This window comes from Remersonia thermophila, chromosome 5, assembly GCF_042764415.1.
Source record: "Remersonia thermophila strain ATCC 22073 chromosome 5, whole genome shotgun sequence".
Lineage (NCBI taxonomy): Eukaryota > Fungi > Ascomycota > Sordariomycetes > Sordariales > Chaetomiaceae > Remersonia > Remersonia thermophila.
Window position 1 is genome coordinate 238,219 of NC_092221.1, and position 13,642 is coordinate 251,860.

Below are 13,642 nucleotides of genomic sequence, written 5' to 3' on the forward strand. Positions count from 1 at the left end.
CCGTCCGGGAGGACAATAACCTGAAGTGGTTGCCGGATCTGGTCGCTGAAAAAAGAAAAAAAAAAGGGGGGGGGGGGGGGGAAGCCGGAGACGATCACGCATCCTCCCCAGCATAGCAGTTCGTGTTTGCTTTCGCGACTAATACCTTTCGCGGGGTGCTCGGTCATGCATGACCAGGGACAAGCCTCTCTTTGACAAAGCTCCGATCGACAACGACCGAGCTCCTTCTTCTGGGCACGGCGTTGGCCCCGGCGGTGGCACATCCCCCGTCTTGGCAGGATCTAAAACGCCCGAGCATGGTCCTGGCAATACACGCACCCCACTACCGGATGTCACCTCACCTAGGGGTCTGCCACCTCCGCGACCTGAGATCCCGGGTGTCGGGTCTGATTCCGCCAATGGCACAGCCTTCATGATGGTGATCCGGCATCGGGTATCTGTCCTCGGCAGAGACAGACTCAGGGGAACCGGGCGGGCGAGTGCAACCCCTAGCTTGTGATACACGGTATTATTTACTATATGTCTTGTGCCGTCTGCATTGCGATGCCATTGTCCTTGAGAGTTCCCTCTGGACCACTGCCTTCGTGGAGAGCAGCATCGCACGTCCTCCAAGGGCCCGTGACACGGTCAGCCAGTTCGGGGTTCGACTCACCACTCTCCAGCCATGGAGCTCCGGGCCGCCATTCGTTTCCTCGGCTTCGCCGTGTCGGCCTTCGCGCCGGGGGTGCTCGGCGCATTCGGCTACACCTCATCGGGCAACAACTTCATCATTGACGCGGGCTCCGCGAATCCTTTGATCTTCTCCGTGAGCAAGTCGAACTGCGACATCAACTCGATCAGGTACCGGGGCACCGAGCTCCAGTATCGCCCCCAGGGCACTCACATCGGCTCCGGACTTGGCTCGGCGACGGTCTCGGTCAGCCAGATCAACGGCTCGTCCAGGTACATCAAGGTCACATGCGTGACGTCGACTCTGACCCATTACATGGTGGTTCGGCAGGGCGATAGCACCATCTTCATGGCGACCTACATCACGGCCGAGCCCTCCATCGGCGAGCTGCGCTTCATCGCCCGCCTGCTCCCGGACAAGCTGCCCGGCGAGTATCCGTACGGCGAGGTTTCGAACACGGCCCGCTCCTCCGCGACCGTCGAGGGCTCCGACGTCTTTATCGTCAACGGCCAGACCCGGTCCAAGTTCTACTCGTCCACCCGCTTCATCGACGAGGACTCGCACTGCGTCTACGGCGGCAGCGATCTGATGCACGTGTGCATCATGACCCCCCAGCAGGAGTCGTCCTCGGGAGGTCCCTTCTTCCGCGACATCAACTCCAACAATGCCGGCGCGTCGACCAACCTGTACAATTACATGAACAGCGGCCATGTGCAGACCGAGCCGTTCCGCATGGGCCTCCACGGGCCTTATCTCATGCAGTTCTCGCGCTCTGGGATCCCGAGGGTGAAGAATGTGGATGTGTCGTGGTTTGGGGAGCTCGGCATCGCCGGCTACGTGCCGGCCTCCGGCCGCGGCAGGGTGACGGGGAGGGCCAGCGGAGTGCAGAGCGGTTTGGAAGGCGTCGTGCACTGGTACAACAACAATGCCCAGTACTGGGTCAGGACGGCCTCCAACGGCGCATTCACCTCCCCCCTGATGAAGCCGGGTACCTACTCCATGGTCCTGTACCAGACCGAGTTCAAGATCGCCACCAGCACCGTCACCGTCTCGGCCGGGCAAACCGTGACCAGAGATATCGCCGGCACCTTCAACACCACCCGCAGGACCCTCTGGCAGATCGGCCAGTACGACGGCCAGCCGACGGGGTTCCGCAACGCCGACAAGTTCCTGCGCATGCACCCGTCCGACAGCCGCATGGCGCCGTGGGGCCCCTTGACGTATACGGTGGGAAGCTCGCCGCTGTCCGACTTCCCCATGGCTCTGTTCCAGGCCGTTAACAACCCCGTCACCATCCGCTTCAACCTTCCCAGCGCCCCCGGAGCCGCCACCCTGCGCATCGCCACGACGCTGAGCTTTGCGGGCAGCCGCCCTCGCGCTACTGTCAACAACTGGACGGGCCCGGCGCCGCCGGCGCCGGCAAAAATCGATAGCCGGGGTGTTACCAGGGGTGCGTATCGTGGGCACGGCGAGATCTATACCGTCAACATCCCCGCAGGCGTGCTCGTTGCGGGCATGAACACCATCACCATCAGCTCCATCTCGGGCAGCAGCGGAGCGACGTTCTTGAGTCCTAACTTTGTAAGTTTGTTCCTGGAAGCGTTCCTGGCGGCCTGTGAATGATAGGGCTGACAAGATATGTTTTGACAGATCTTTGACGCCGTCGAGCTTTATCAATGAGCGAGCTTGGCGGATGGGCTTTGGTAGCGGACCTGCAGTGTCTGACTACCGCGTGCTCGACCAACCTCTCCCTCCCTTCAGTGTATAATTAATTACTGTGTATATCTCGCTCGAGCTTGAGAAAGAGCTTTGGCCTGCCAATTCATCGTGATCCGCGTCAAAACAGACTGGCTTTTGCATGAACATGAACCCCGCAAGGCGTGTGTGCACCAGGTCCATGATTGTCAGATACAGCGCGACATTGTCGCGAGTTGGGTTGGCCTCTCAGCTGTCACGGATGTGCACATGCTTCAATCATGGAGCTTCAACCCTGACTATTACACAATGCACCCCTCCCTACCCCAACAGTTGATCAAGTTCTTCGCGATCAGCGAGCAAATTGTCAGAAGAACTCCCCGGAGACCCGCTAAACAGCTTATCCATATCCTCGAGCGGTCTCCCCTTGGTCTCGGGGTAGAAAAGGTATATGACGGGCACGGCAACCAGGTTGATGACCATAAAGACGAAGTAGATCTTGGATCCAAGACTGTGGATGCCCACCGGCCATACCTGGGCAACGATGACGGAACCGAGGGCGCCGCAGGATGCCGCAAAGCTCAAGCCACGAGCACGAACAGCCGTGGGGAAGATCTAGTGAAGGGGAGGTCAGCGAGTTACGGTATTCCTCTTCATGTGTCCTGCTTGCTCCTTTTCACGTACCTCTGAACCATACACCCACGCGGACGGCCCAAAGCCCAGACTGAACCCCAGAGCGTAAACGAAAATGAAGACAACGCAGGTAAAGTCGGCGACCCGGTTGACATTGTCCGGATACGCCAGAGGCAACGCTCCATTGACCTGCACAAAAAGAAAAAAAAAAAAAAACGGATCTGTCAGCGATACGGCCCTTGTCTCTGCCACGCACACGGGAGAGAGGCATGGGCGTCCCTACCATCAGCGCAAAAGCCATGATCACCGCCCCGGCAATTAACGTAACCCTCCTCCCGACCTTGTCGATGATCAGCATCTCAACCACCGAGCATCCCGTCTTGAGCGTGCTCTCAATGCCGCCCGCGAGAAGCGACACGCGATGGCTAAAGCCGAGCGCCCTGAACAGCGCAGGCAGGTAGTACTTCATGGCCGTGGCGCCGCACATGTGGGCCATGAACTGCAGCAGCGCGGCGCGCCACATGCGGGCGCGGAGGCTGCGGTCGGAGAAGAGCGAGACCCAGGTCAGGCCCGAGATGCGGAAGACGGCGACGGAGCGCTCCATGTCGGAGAGCTCGGCCTCGATCTCGTCCGGGGTGCAGTAGCCCTCGCGGTAGAACCGGAGGGTTGAGAGGGCGAGGTCGGTATAGCCATGTTCGACCAGCCAGCGGGGCCTAAGGGGGTGAGGAGGAGGAGGGGGTTAGTGGTGTGCGGGACACGCATGGTCCCGAGGATCCAAGGGAAGGGTTGTTTGGGTGGATGGATTTAGGGGGGGGCGGGTGCTTACGATTCGCGCATAAAGGGGAGGGCCGCGAGAAAGAGGAAGGCTGGGATGAAGGAAGCACCGAGGGAGAACCGCCATGCGATGGCAAGGCCTCGTTCGTCGTCCCAGAAGGTCATGGCGTAGCCAAACCTGTCGGTCGGTCAGCAGGGCATCCTCCCAAGCCCCTCGCCCGCCCATCCACCTCGGTGGCTTGCGTCGCTTACCAGAACCCCGAGGCCAGCCCGGCCACGAACCCGACGTGGTTCAGCACCACGTATCTTCCCCGTTGCCGCGCCGGAGCCACCTCGCTGCAATCGCCCATCGTCCATTCATATACGCATCAGCAATCTGATCCCCAAGAGAGTTCCTCTCAAGGCTCCTCCCGCCCTGGGCGCCGCCGCCTCTCTGAAGCCACCGTCCCACCCATGCGTCCGATGTGGCCAACTCACCTCTGGTACAGCGGCACGCTCGTCGACACCACGGCGGTTCCCAAGCCGGCCACGACCCTCCCCGCAAGCACCATCGCGAGGGCGTGCGCGCCAAACGCGCCGGCCTGCAGCGCCTGCCCGGCGCACATGACCAACATGCCTGCGAAGGCGGCCTTGCGGCGGCCGAGGCGGTCGGCGAGCGGGTGCGCCACGAAGACATAGCTGACCCAGGCGCCGAGGTAGTAGATGGCGGTGATGAGGCCGCTGCGGCGGGCGGTGGGCTCGTTGAGCGTGGCTTTGAAGCCGGGGTGGACGAGGACGGAGGCGAGGATGCCGATGTTGTAGCTGGGAGGGCGGGTTAACAGCGCAATCAGGGTCGAGGTTGGGTGATGAATGATTATGTCTGCCGCCCAGGGAGGCGTGGGATGACACACAGGGGTGTCATCGTGGGCCGAGGTGGATGGTGATGGAAATGAGGGACCTTACCCCCAGACAAATGAGCCCAGGGCTAGGACGAGGCAGAAGTAGTGCAGGCGCTGGGAGGCCTTGGTGAGGCCTTTGAGCACCATCGTGCAAGTGGAGACGGGATCGCAATCTCTGGATGGCAGCGTCTATGAAGCTCCTCAAGCTTTGTTGGCTGTCTAGCTTCCCAGGCGTCCTCTACAGCTCATGGGAGTTGTTTCTGTAGAATGCATTGATTAGCGAGCAATCCCTCGGTCCTGTACCACCACCATTCTGAATAATACCCAAGGTACCTAGGTCATGTAGGTATGATGGTAGCTTGTTCATATGTGCTACCAGAAAGGCTTGACTTACTTGATGGTTGATGAGAGAGACCTTGACTGTTGGAGGTTTGGCTGACGTTTCCCTCACGGAAACATGTCAAAAGGAGCCTCTCACCATCCCGGCTGTGAGAGCTGATTCCCCAGATTCTGGGTGTAACGTGCTGTCCCCCCCCCCCCCCCCCCCCCCGCGCGCGCCTGCGTGGATGGTTGCATTGCCGTCTGCAGGGTTGGCGGCACCCGGAGTGCCGATGTCCGGGGGATCCGGGCCTTTTTGGTTTCTCCGATGGGATTCCCATGGGACTTGCTGGCTTGGCTAAGACATGCCTCATGTGCCTGGGTACCTTGATTATTGCCTGCCCTCCTTGCCGGGCACTACTATAGTTACTTGGAAGTCATGCTCACGCCAACAGAAACAGAGGTCAACCAAAGGATTAGGCTCGCACGTCATGAGAAGCTGGAGCATACTAATAGCTGGTCTCCCAGGGTTGAAAAGGAAAATCGAACCGTGCCATCAAGTTTCTTCACAGCCAGCAGCAACCTACTTCTATCTCCGAACCGTGACCTTAACAAGGTGGGCTGAGACACAGAATCAAGGCCAGACCAATCGCAGAACCAACCACTCGTTTGGGAGCACGAGTCTAGAGGCGCATTACGTGATGTCGTCCCCCACGCCAAGAAGCGGTTCTTCCTCTGCTGCCGATGCTTTCGGACTAGTTAGCTAGTTATAGTAGACAGCTTCAGCTCCAGAGACGAAGTGATGCCTTGAGGGAAGATGTACCACTTCCCCAGAACTGTGGGACAGGTTGGATTGCCGTACAAAGGCCGGCCACTCCACCCTCCCTGAATCATACCCCGTACAACCGTTCGACGTCAAAGATCTACACTCCAACCCGACCGTCGCCGCTTCTGGAAGCATGGAAAAAAACAGAGAGTTTCACGGTCATGCGGAAACAGCCTTTTCTATCTATTTTCCTTGTCCTCCTCTTCCCACGGACTGCCTCTACCATGAAACGGCGTCCCCCCATCCTAGAACCCTAGACAACCCGTCCTGACCTGATCAAAGCAGCGCCTGGATCTTGGCCTCGAAATCCGCGTTCTTGGCCACCGTCAAGTCGTAAATGGGATGGCCCAGGCTCTGGTGAATGGCAAAGGTCGACGAAGCATCCTCGGGGGCGTCGACAGGGTAGTTGGACCAGGCATACGCCATGATGGTCTGGCGGTCGGGATCGAGCTCGGTGTAGCCGATCCACTCGTCGCCCCAGCGCGAGCAGCCCGAGCACTTGGCCGTGACCTGCCAGTGCGTCTCGTTGATGTGGGTGCCGGTGCTGAGGATGGTGTAGCTCGAGTCGGGGTGCTCCGGAGGGGAGAAGTAGCCGCTGGTTTGCGGCGTCAGCATTCCCAGGCAAGCCAAAGCAAGCAAGCAAGCAAGAAAGAAAGACGTACTAAGCAATCCGCGGCGACAACACGACGTTGTTGGTCCCGTTCGCCCAGAGGATGGCGAGGGGGTTGTACGTCATGTGGCCGCCCCAGGCCCAGCCGAACCAGCCGATGTCGTTGGGCGCGGCGACCTGAATGACCGTGTCGTAGATCTTGTCGGCGGGGATCTGGTCCGGGATGGCGATGCGGACGGTAACGTCGCGGTTGGTGGTGCAGGACGCAAAGGTCAGGCCGGTCTCCGGGTCCTCATAGACGCTCGAGTCGGGCTCGAACTGCCGCTTGGCTGGCGAAAGCGTTTCGTTAGGGCTTGCTGCGGTAACGTTGCGGCGGCAGGCCAACTTACCAAGACCCAGGAAGGCGGCTACCCGCGCGAGCTTTTCAAGGAGCACCATCGTTTCTGAGATGAGGTGGGAGAGACGCGAAGGGAATGGGGCCGGAGAGGGAGCGAGGGAGAGTTGGGCCTCGCGGGTGAGGCACGGAGCCACCGGGCGTTTTTATATGGCGGTCTCCCGGAACGAGGGACGGTCGCCCTCTTCCGGGGTTTGCGGATCGGCATCTCGGGGGGTCTCGTTCGTTGGCTCATTACCCCGAGGAGACGGATGGAACAGTTCCAATACGGACCAGGTTCCAGGAAGAAAGCCCGGCCAGGCAACAGGGCTGCCCAACCGCCTAGCACGTCAGGCCATGGCGACGGCGTGTACGGGGTCCCAGGGTGTGTTGCTACATGCATGCATTCACAAGCCAGCGTCGCGTTCAAGTCCGGCTCACGTCCAAGCCTTCGTACGTCAGGGACATGTCTGCTACCATGATCACGAGGGAAGCCGCTGGCGGTCATCCGGTTTCACACCGCCGTGGTTGGCTGGTTCCTTTGACCAGACTCGGCCGACCTGAAGCATGCGGGGCGATGCATGGAAGGGCCCGAAGAAGGCGTACGATGAGGAGGATCGCCGGGGCCCCGAGGTGATTGGAGGGGTAGAGCAGACGAGGTTGCGATTTCATATAGTGGCCGGGTGGCAGATGGATATTAAACGGAGCGGAACGCAGAGGATATGCGCCGACGTTTGGGGGGAGATCAGCATAGATCCGGAAAGACATCCGGAAACAAGGTTGCGAAAAGGGCAGGACAGATATTGTCTTAGCAGCAAGCCTATGACCGACCCCCTTTAGGCTAAACGTGACTGGGCAACGCCTCGCAACAGAGGCACATGAGAAGGGGCCAAATCAGATTGATGCAAGGGACCAAGAGAAAGATGCCAATGGCTCTCACGCCATGGGCCGTTCTTGCAGCGAGGCCCATATCGAGATGGTCGGTTGACTTCCGAGAGGCAGATGAAGGGGCGGGGTTGAGGGGCTGGTTTCCGGGCTGCTCGGCTCGACGACGGCCGACCTATTACTATAGGCCCCCGGACACAGGTGAGCCGTCGTGTTATATAAAATCATAAGAGAACGAAGGCTCCCAAGTCGGCATGACGCTGAGATGCTATATGGTACCCTCTGGATCGCCGGAGGAGGCTCATGTCGTTGAATGGACGGTCGAATCCGCTTTACATGCCTCGCGCCTTGGATGGACCTTGGCCTGTTTGAGCATGACCCTAACCCTGTGTCATGTCGTTCCCCGCCATGCCCCGCCATGCCCCGCCAACCTTTCCTCTCTCTGCCCCTCTCCAAAGCCATCAAGGTTCCATCCACCCGCCTGCAAATCGCCAAGGTGATCAGCATTCGACCTACGGTGTATAATAGGTACCTACGTATGCAGCTGAGCGTAAAGTGTCTGGCTTTTTTTTTTTTTTTTTCCATGACGTTTTCTCCAAAGATGTTACCTGCAGTGTTGATGCAAGTTCTCGAGCTCAAAGTGGTTTACGAGAGACTGACTTGGTAATTATTGTCCTTTGTTGTGTTTTTTAACCCAAGGAAGAAAAAGCCCAACAACCAACAACACAAACGGCGGGTTCGGATTTAACATGAACTCTCCGAATCTTGGACTACCTCCCAAGGTTACGTATGGCGCAACAGACCCACGTCAATTGCCATTGCCAGCCAACCCCACACAACCTCTTCAGCTTTCCCGTCCCGTCTCAACCTCACATGCTCTTTCACGAATGAAACACCCTCCCCCTGACTTGGATGTTTCCCCCGGGGCAGACCCAAGACGAGAGACATTCGTCCAGTAACAAACAAACAATCAATCAAGCAAGCCTTCACAAAACAAAAGCTCACAGGAGCCCAGAGAGAGCAGCCTCCCCGCCATGACTGACCTTCACAAACCACCACGACCGCCTCTCCACACCATCCTCCCCCCTCTCCTCCTCGGCACCGCAACCTTCAACACCCAATATGTTTCCGACCCCGAAGCCATGCCCTACCGCGACATCGTCGCGCGCGCCATCTCCCTCGGCGTGACCGGCTTCGACACGAGCCCCTACTACGGCCCCTCGGAAACCCTCCTCGGCGCCGCCCTCGACTCCCTCCTGAACCCGGCGGGCGGCTCCTCCTCGGCCCCCGTCGCCCGCGAGAGCCTGTTCCTCGTCACCAAGGCCGGCCGGATCGCCTCGGCCGAGTTTGACTACTCGCCCTCGTGGGTGCGGTACTCGGTGCTGCGGAGCCTGAAGCGCCTGCACACGCCCTACCTGGACCTGGTCTACATGCACGACGTCGAGTTTGTGTCCGCCGACGAGGTGGTGGCGGCGGTGCGCGAGCTGCGGCGGCTGCGCGACGAGGACGGGGTCGTGCGGTACGTGGGCATCAGCGGGTTCCCCGTCGACGTCTTGTGCGGCCTCGCCGAGAGGGTGCTGCGGGAGACGGGGGAGCCGCTGGACGCCGTGCTCAGCTACGGCCACTGCACCGTGCAGAACAGGAAGCTGGGGCTTCCGTGGGTGGAGCAGGTCGGCACGGGAGGCCGCGGACAGCAGCAGCCCGAGAACAAAGGGTCGCCGCTCGCGAGGTTCAACAAGGCCGGCGTGCAGGTGGTGCTGAACGCGAGCATCCTCGGCATGGGTCTGCTCACCAGCCGGGGAATTCCCGCCGATCCGCCGGAAGCGGCGGCGGCGGCGTCGGAGTCGTCGCCGCTAGCGAAATGGCATCCGTCCCCTCCCAAGCTGCGCCTCGCCTGCAAGGAGCTTGCCGCCCTCGCCGAACAGGCCGGCGAGCGGCTCGAGAGCGTTGCCATCCGCTGGTCGCTGGCTGAGTGGGCGCGGGTTGGAGGCGCGGCGGGCCTGGGCGTTGACGTCTCCACGCCGGACGGTGAGGCCCTCCGGGTAGGCCCGACGGTGTGCGGCGTCACGTCGGTGCCGGAGCTTGAGGAGACGGTGGCCGAGTGGAGCGGAGTGCTGAGGAGCCTCCAAAAGTTTTCCTCCGGCAGTGCCGGTCAAGACGACGCCTACGGCGCGGCGCGGCAGGAGAAGGTGTTGGACCTGGTCCGCAACAAACTCTGGCCCACGCTGGGATCCTGGTTGGATTATGCGTGGGACAGCCCCGACGAGGGATACAAAAACACCAGGAAGGAGTCTGATCGCGGTGTCGTGCCGGCGGATGGCGTGATGGAGGAGTACGAGAAGGCGAAGAGGGAGAGGAAGGGCGTCGCGCGCTCTGTTCCCGAGGCCAGGTAGCGCGGGGCGGTGCTGGTTCCCACAAAGCCAAGATATGCTACGACGAGGTCGCCGCTGCGAGCATTGATATTGATGGATACCTTTGCCTACCATCTGATAGACGGTGAATGCCGGGCCAAGTTGCAGCGTTTGTTGATGATTTTGTGCCTCAAGCTACCTCACGCCGTCCATCAACCCTCCACCAGAAACATCTCGCTCAACACCTTGAAGCATTTCCGATGGTGACAATGCAAAGACAACACGCAGAGGTTCCCGGGAGCACGCAACGGGATAGAAAACCAGACCAGCGTCGCGGGCGTATGAGGCCTGGACAGGGAGAAGGCAGGAGGTAACTGTCTGCAAAAAAATACCAGGTCTCAAACTGTTTTCCATGCGGAAACACGCAAGCGAACTCGGCCTATTCCAACTACATGCCGAGGGGAAAAAAAAAAAGAGGAAATAAGAGGCCACTGTTGTATACCACTGCCACCATCGCCAAGACGCCCGTATCATCCTCCAACGACCTAACAAAAAAGAACCCATGGCCCGCAAGACAGCATCGGACGCCCAATAACTCCGCTCAGAAACCACCCCCCTTCAACTCCCAGACTGACAACATCTTGCACGCATTGCTCATCCTGTGAACGTTATTGCCTTCGCATCGAGCCGCATGGACGTGCCATCCGGCTAATGTGCGTTCTGGTGCACCTGCTCCTCCGAGATCTCGCAACCAGGCTGCTTGTGATCAATATCACCGCTGCCAGCAGCCGGCGCCGTGTCGGGAGTGATGGTGACTGTAGGGGGCGGAAGCGCCGCTTGCGGCGGAGCAGGAGCTTGGCTCTCCCCCTTCGTGTCCGCAGCAGGAGCGGCTTCGGCAGGCTCGCTCGCTTGCCGTCCAGCGCCGCTCTCTTGCTCCAGGCCAACACCGACTACTTCGGCCAAGCTCCTAAAGTTTATAAATGCAGGTTCGGCGCTTGCGTCCCGATCGTGGTCACTGCCGTCCTCGCTCGCGCCCGATCGGGTGCCCAAGCTAAGACCGCTCCCGTGGGGGTCTTGAGCCTGGGGCGGGGCAGAGCTGCCGGGCTGGCTGCTGACGATTGAAGAGGAGACCGACGAGGCGTTGCTGATTTGCCGAAGATGGGACGGGCCGCTGGGAAGGCTAGGGGTTGACCGCGCATTCGAGGGGCCGGCCGGATCGGCATCGGTGGGGGGCGGAAGGGTGCGGTCAACCCCCTTGCCCTTGTCATTGGCGGCATTCTCGAGAGACTCGCCCGCGGCCGTGGCGTTGGAGGCGCTGGCTTCGATGCGAAGATTGCTGGCGGCGCTATTGCCCCTCTTCCTGCCGAAGCCCAGGCCAGGCAGACTCAGACTGCTAGCACTCGCCGAGCTCTGACCGCTCCGACCGCTGACGCCGGCTTCGTAAGGTCCGGCCTGTTTGCCAGCGACCTTGGCCGCCTTGCGCTCCTCCTTTTCTTTTTTCTTGGCTGCCTTCCTTTCTTCCTTCTCCACCTTGCGCCGGCGTTCCTCCTCAGCGGCGATGGACAAGCGGACAGCCTCGGCGAGCATCATCTCCTCGAGGTCTTCGATCCGGCTGCGACGATTTGTGCCCGACCCGGAGCTCTGAGCGGGGAGTCTGAGACTCGAATCAGGCCCGCTTTGGGGGGCAGCATCTCTCGACTCGGCGTCGCCCGGGCTGCTTCCACCCCCAGCAGCGTTGGCGGACCCTGACCCGCCAGTATGGCGTCGACTGAAGCGGTTGCGGAATGCCCGACTGTCGGAATTGTTCATGAGGAATGCCGCCGTGTGCAATGCTGTGGCCGCGGCGGCTCTGCGAGCCTGATGAGCACGTGCGGCTTGCAGCTTGGCAGCCCACTCGGGCCGGATGCGGTCCGTGAGGATGACGTTGGCGTCGCTGGCCGACAAGGATTGGTTCCGCCGTCTGCCCGTAAGGCTGCTGGGAGACCCGACGACCGGAGAAGGGGCTGCCGAGTTCAGCGAGCTGCTCGAGGACATGGCGCCGCTCACCGTACCCAGCTGGCCGGCGGGGGTGGCGTAGACAACTCCCCGGCGGAAAGGGGGCGGCTCGTAGATGACGCCAAAGTCGGGCTGGGTGCAGTACGGACAGCAGGCAGGCTCTGATACCAAAAGACCTGCCTGCTCCTCGGGGTTGTGGTTGGGGTCGTTCTCGTTATGGCCTTCCGGGAAGTGCGGATCGGGTCGCTTGATTTGGACAAAACACTCGCTGCAGATGGGTTGGTCGCAGCAACGGGTATGGTTGAGGTACGGGGGGTAGGTTAAGAAGCAGATCGGGCACTCGATGGCGTTCTTGTACAGGAACACCTCGATGGGTTGGCCGTTGACGAAGGAATCATGGGGGAGGTGCATCTCGCGCGGCAGAAAGTCGGTGGTCGACCCGTTGCGCGAGCTCCCGCCCAGGACGGCGGCGATGGCCTTTCCTCGCGGCCTGAGAAGGACGTTCGCCCCGGGGGGATGGATGTTGACAGGCGATGGAAGTGCGGAGGAGGTGTTGGACTGCGCTTGGTCGGAGGGTACAGGCTGGGTTGGCTCGCCGATGGGTATTGTGAGATGCTCGGCGGTCGGTTTGTTCTCCTCTGGGCGGCTCGTCGATGTTGGCCGCGGGATGAGGTCCTCTGGAGGTATCGCATCGGCGGCGGGGATGGGTAGGCCTCGGGCAGCGGCGATGATCTGGGCCTCGGTCCACTGGTCGCTCCAGTCGTTCAGGCCGCGCCAAAAGGGCGCCAGTTTCCGCTCGATCTGGAGTGGAGGGTCAACAAAACGAACTGCTATCACGGCGTGACGGCAGAGAGATGGCCTACCTGAAGTTGTCGGACGATGGCCTTGTTGAAATCCTCGGGGCTGTTGTAGGTTCCCATAGTCACCAAGAAGCCGCCATCGACATGCTCCTCTTTCATGCTCCTCTCTCGCTCGGCGATCCTGGCGATCCGTTCCCTCTCTAGGCGACGTGCTTCCCGTTCCTGTCGTGTCTCGCGACGCTCGTATGGCGGCTCGGCCTGGGAACTGGAACCTCCCCCCGAACTTAATCCCAAAATCAAGCCCAAATCCCCCCTGCTGACCCTATTCCGTCGGCTGGACGAGCCTCTGTCGGACCGTGACATGGAGCCGCTGCCCGTGTCATGCGATGTCTGAGGCGCGGCATGGTGGGAGCGATGACTGGCATCGCCAGCGCGAGACTCTTTCGTGCTTGCGTTTCCCATGGCGGGGGGGTGCTTAACAGCACTTGTTCAGTCGTGGTCGTTACAGCCGGGGTCGCCGACGTCGTTATTGTTGTTGTTGTCGTCGAACCTGGCAGCGGAAACTGGCAATATAGTACAAGTGGTGTGGATGAAGGACCCGATGCCCGAGCACGATACGTAGATATCCGTTCGAAGAGCAACCGTTGCGTTGGGCGCGTAGGACGAGGAGCGACCGATTTGTGGCCAAACAGCGCCGGAACGGTGACGTCGTCGGGTGATACGATGTTTGCTCCCCACGGGAGTTCACCGGGCTTCGGCTGCCCGGACGAAGCGCGTGCGCGGGGTTGGGCGCTAGGAGATATCGATATTAATCGGGTGGACTGACGATTGGCC

At 60.6% G+C, this 13,642-nt stretch overlaps 5 protein-coding genes across 5 annotated transcripts; 2 read left to right on the forward strand and 3 right to left on the reverse strand.

Annotated features, from left to right (window-relative positions):
- Positions 1 to 664: 664 nt before the first annotated feature.
- VTJ83DRAFT_5298 (uncharacterized protein) lies at positions 665 to 2,350 on the forward strand (the record flags this gene model as incomplete). The annotated part of the gene is made up of 2 exons (XM_071011882.1): positions 665 to 2,251; positions 2,321 to 2,350. 2 exons carry the CDS (start codon positions 665 to 667, stop codon positions 2,348 to 2,350), a joined length of 1,617 nt encoding a protein of 538 aa, XP_070864673.1.
- Positions 2,351 to 2,686: 336 nt separating this feature from the next.
- VTJ83DRAFT_5299 (uncharacterized protein) lies at positions 2,687 to 4,797 on the reverse strand (the record flags this gene model as incomplete). Its single annotated transcript, XM_071011883.1, has 7 exons — positions 2,687 to 2,980; positions 3,050 to 3,187; positions 3,282 to 3,711; positions 3,825 to 3,950; positions 4,025 to 4,108; positions 4,250 to 4,573; positions 4,715 to 4,797. 7 exons carry the CDS (start codon positions 4,795 to 4,797, stop codon positions 2,687 to 2,689), a joined length of 1,479 nt encoding a protein of 492 aa, XP_070864674.1.
- A 1,273-nt stretch (positions 4,798 to 6,070) lies between these two features.
- On the reverse strand, positions 6,071 to 6,842 carry VTJ83DRAFT_5300 (uncharacterized protein; the record flags this gene model as incomplete). The annotated part of the gene is made up of 3 exons (XM_071011886.1): positions 6,071 to 6,389; positions 6,457 to 6,733; positions 6,794 to 6,842. 3 exons carry the CDS (start codon positions 6,840 to 6,842, stop codon positions 6,071 to 6,073), a joined length of 645 nt encoding a protein of 214 aa, XP_070864675.1.
- Positions 6,843 to 8,696: 1,854 nt separating this feature from the next.
- VTJ83DRAFT_5301 (uncharacterized protein) lies at positions 8,697 to 10,055 on the forward strand (the record flags this gene model as incomplete). Its single annotated transcript, XM_071011887.1, has 1 exon — positions 8,697 to 10,055. One exon carries the CDS (start codon positions 8,697 to 8,699, stop codon positions 10,053 to 10,055), a length of 1,359 nt encoding a protein of 452 aa, XP_070864676.1.
- Positions 10,056 to 10,721: 666 nt separating this feature from the next.
- Positions 10,722 to 13,270, reverse strand: VTJ83DRAFT_5302 (uncharacterized protein; the record flags this gene model as incomplete). Its single annotated transcript, XM_071011888.1, has 2 exons — positions 10,722 to 12,809; positions 12,872 to 13,270. The coding sequence occupies 2 exons, from the start codon at positions 13,268 to 13,270 to the stop codon at positions 10,722 to 10,724; spliced, it is 2,487 nt and encodes an 828-aa protein (XP_070864677.1).
- Positions 13,271 to 13,642: the final 372 nt, after the last annotated feature.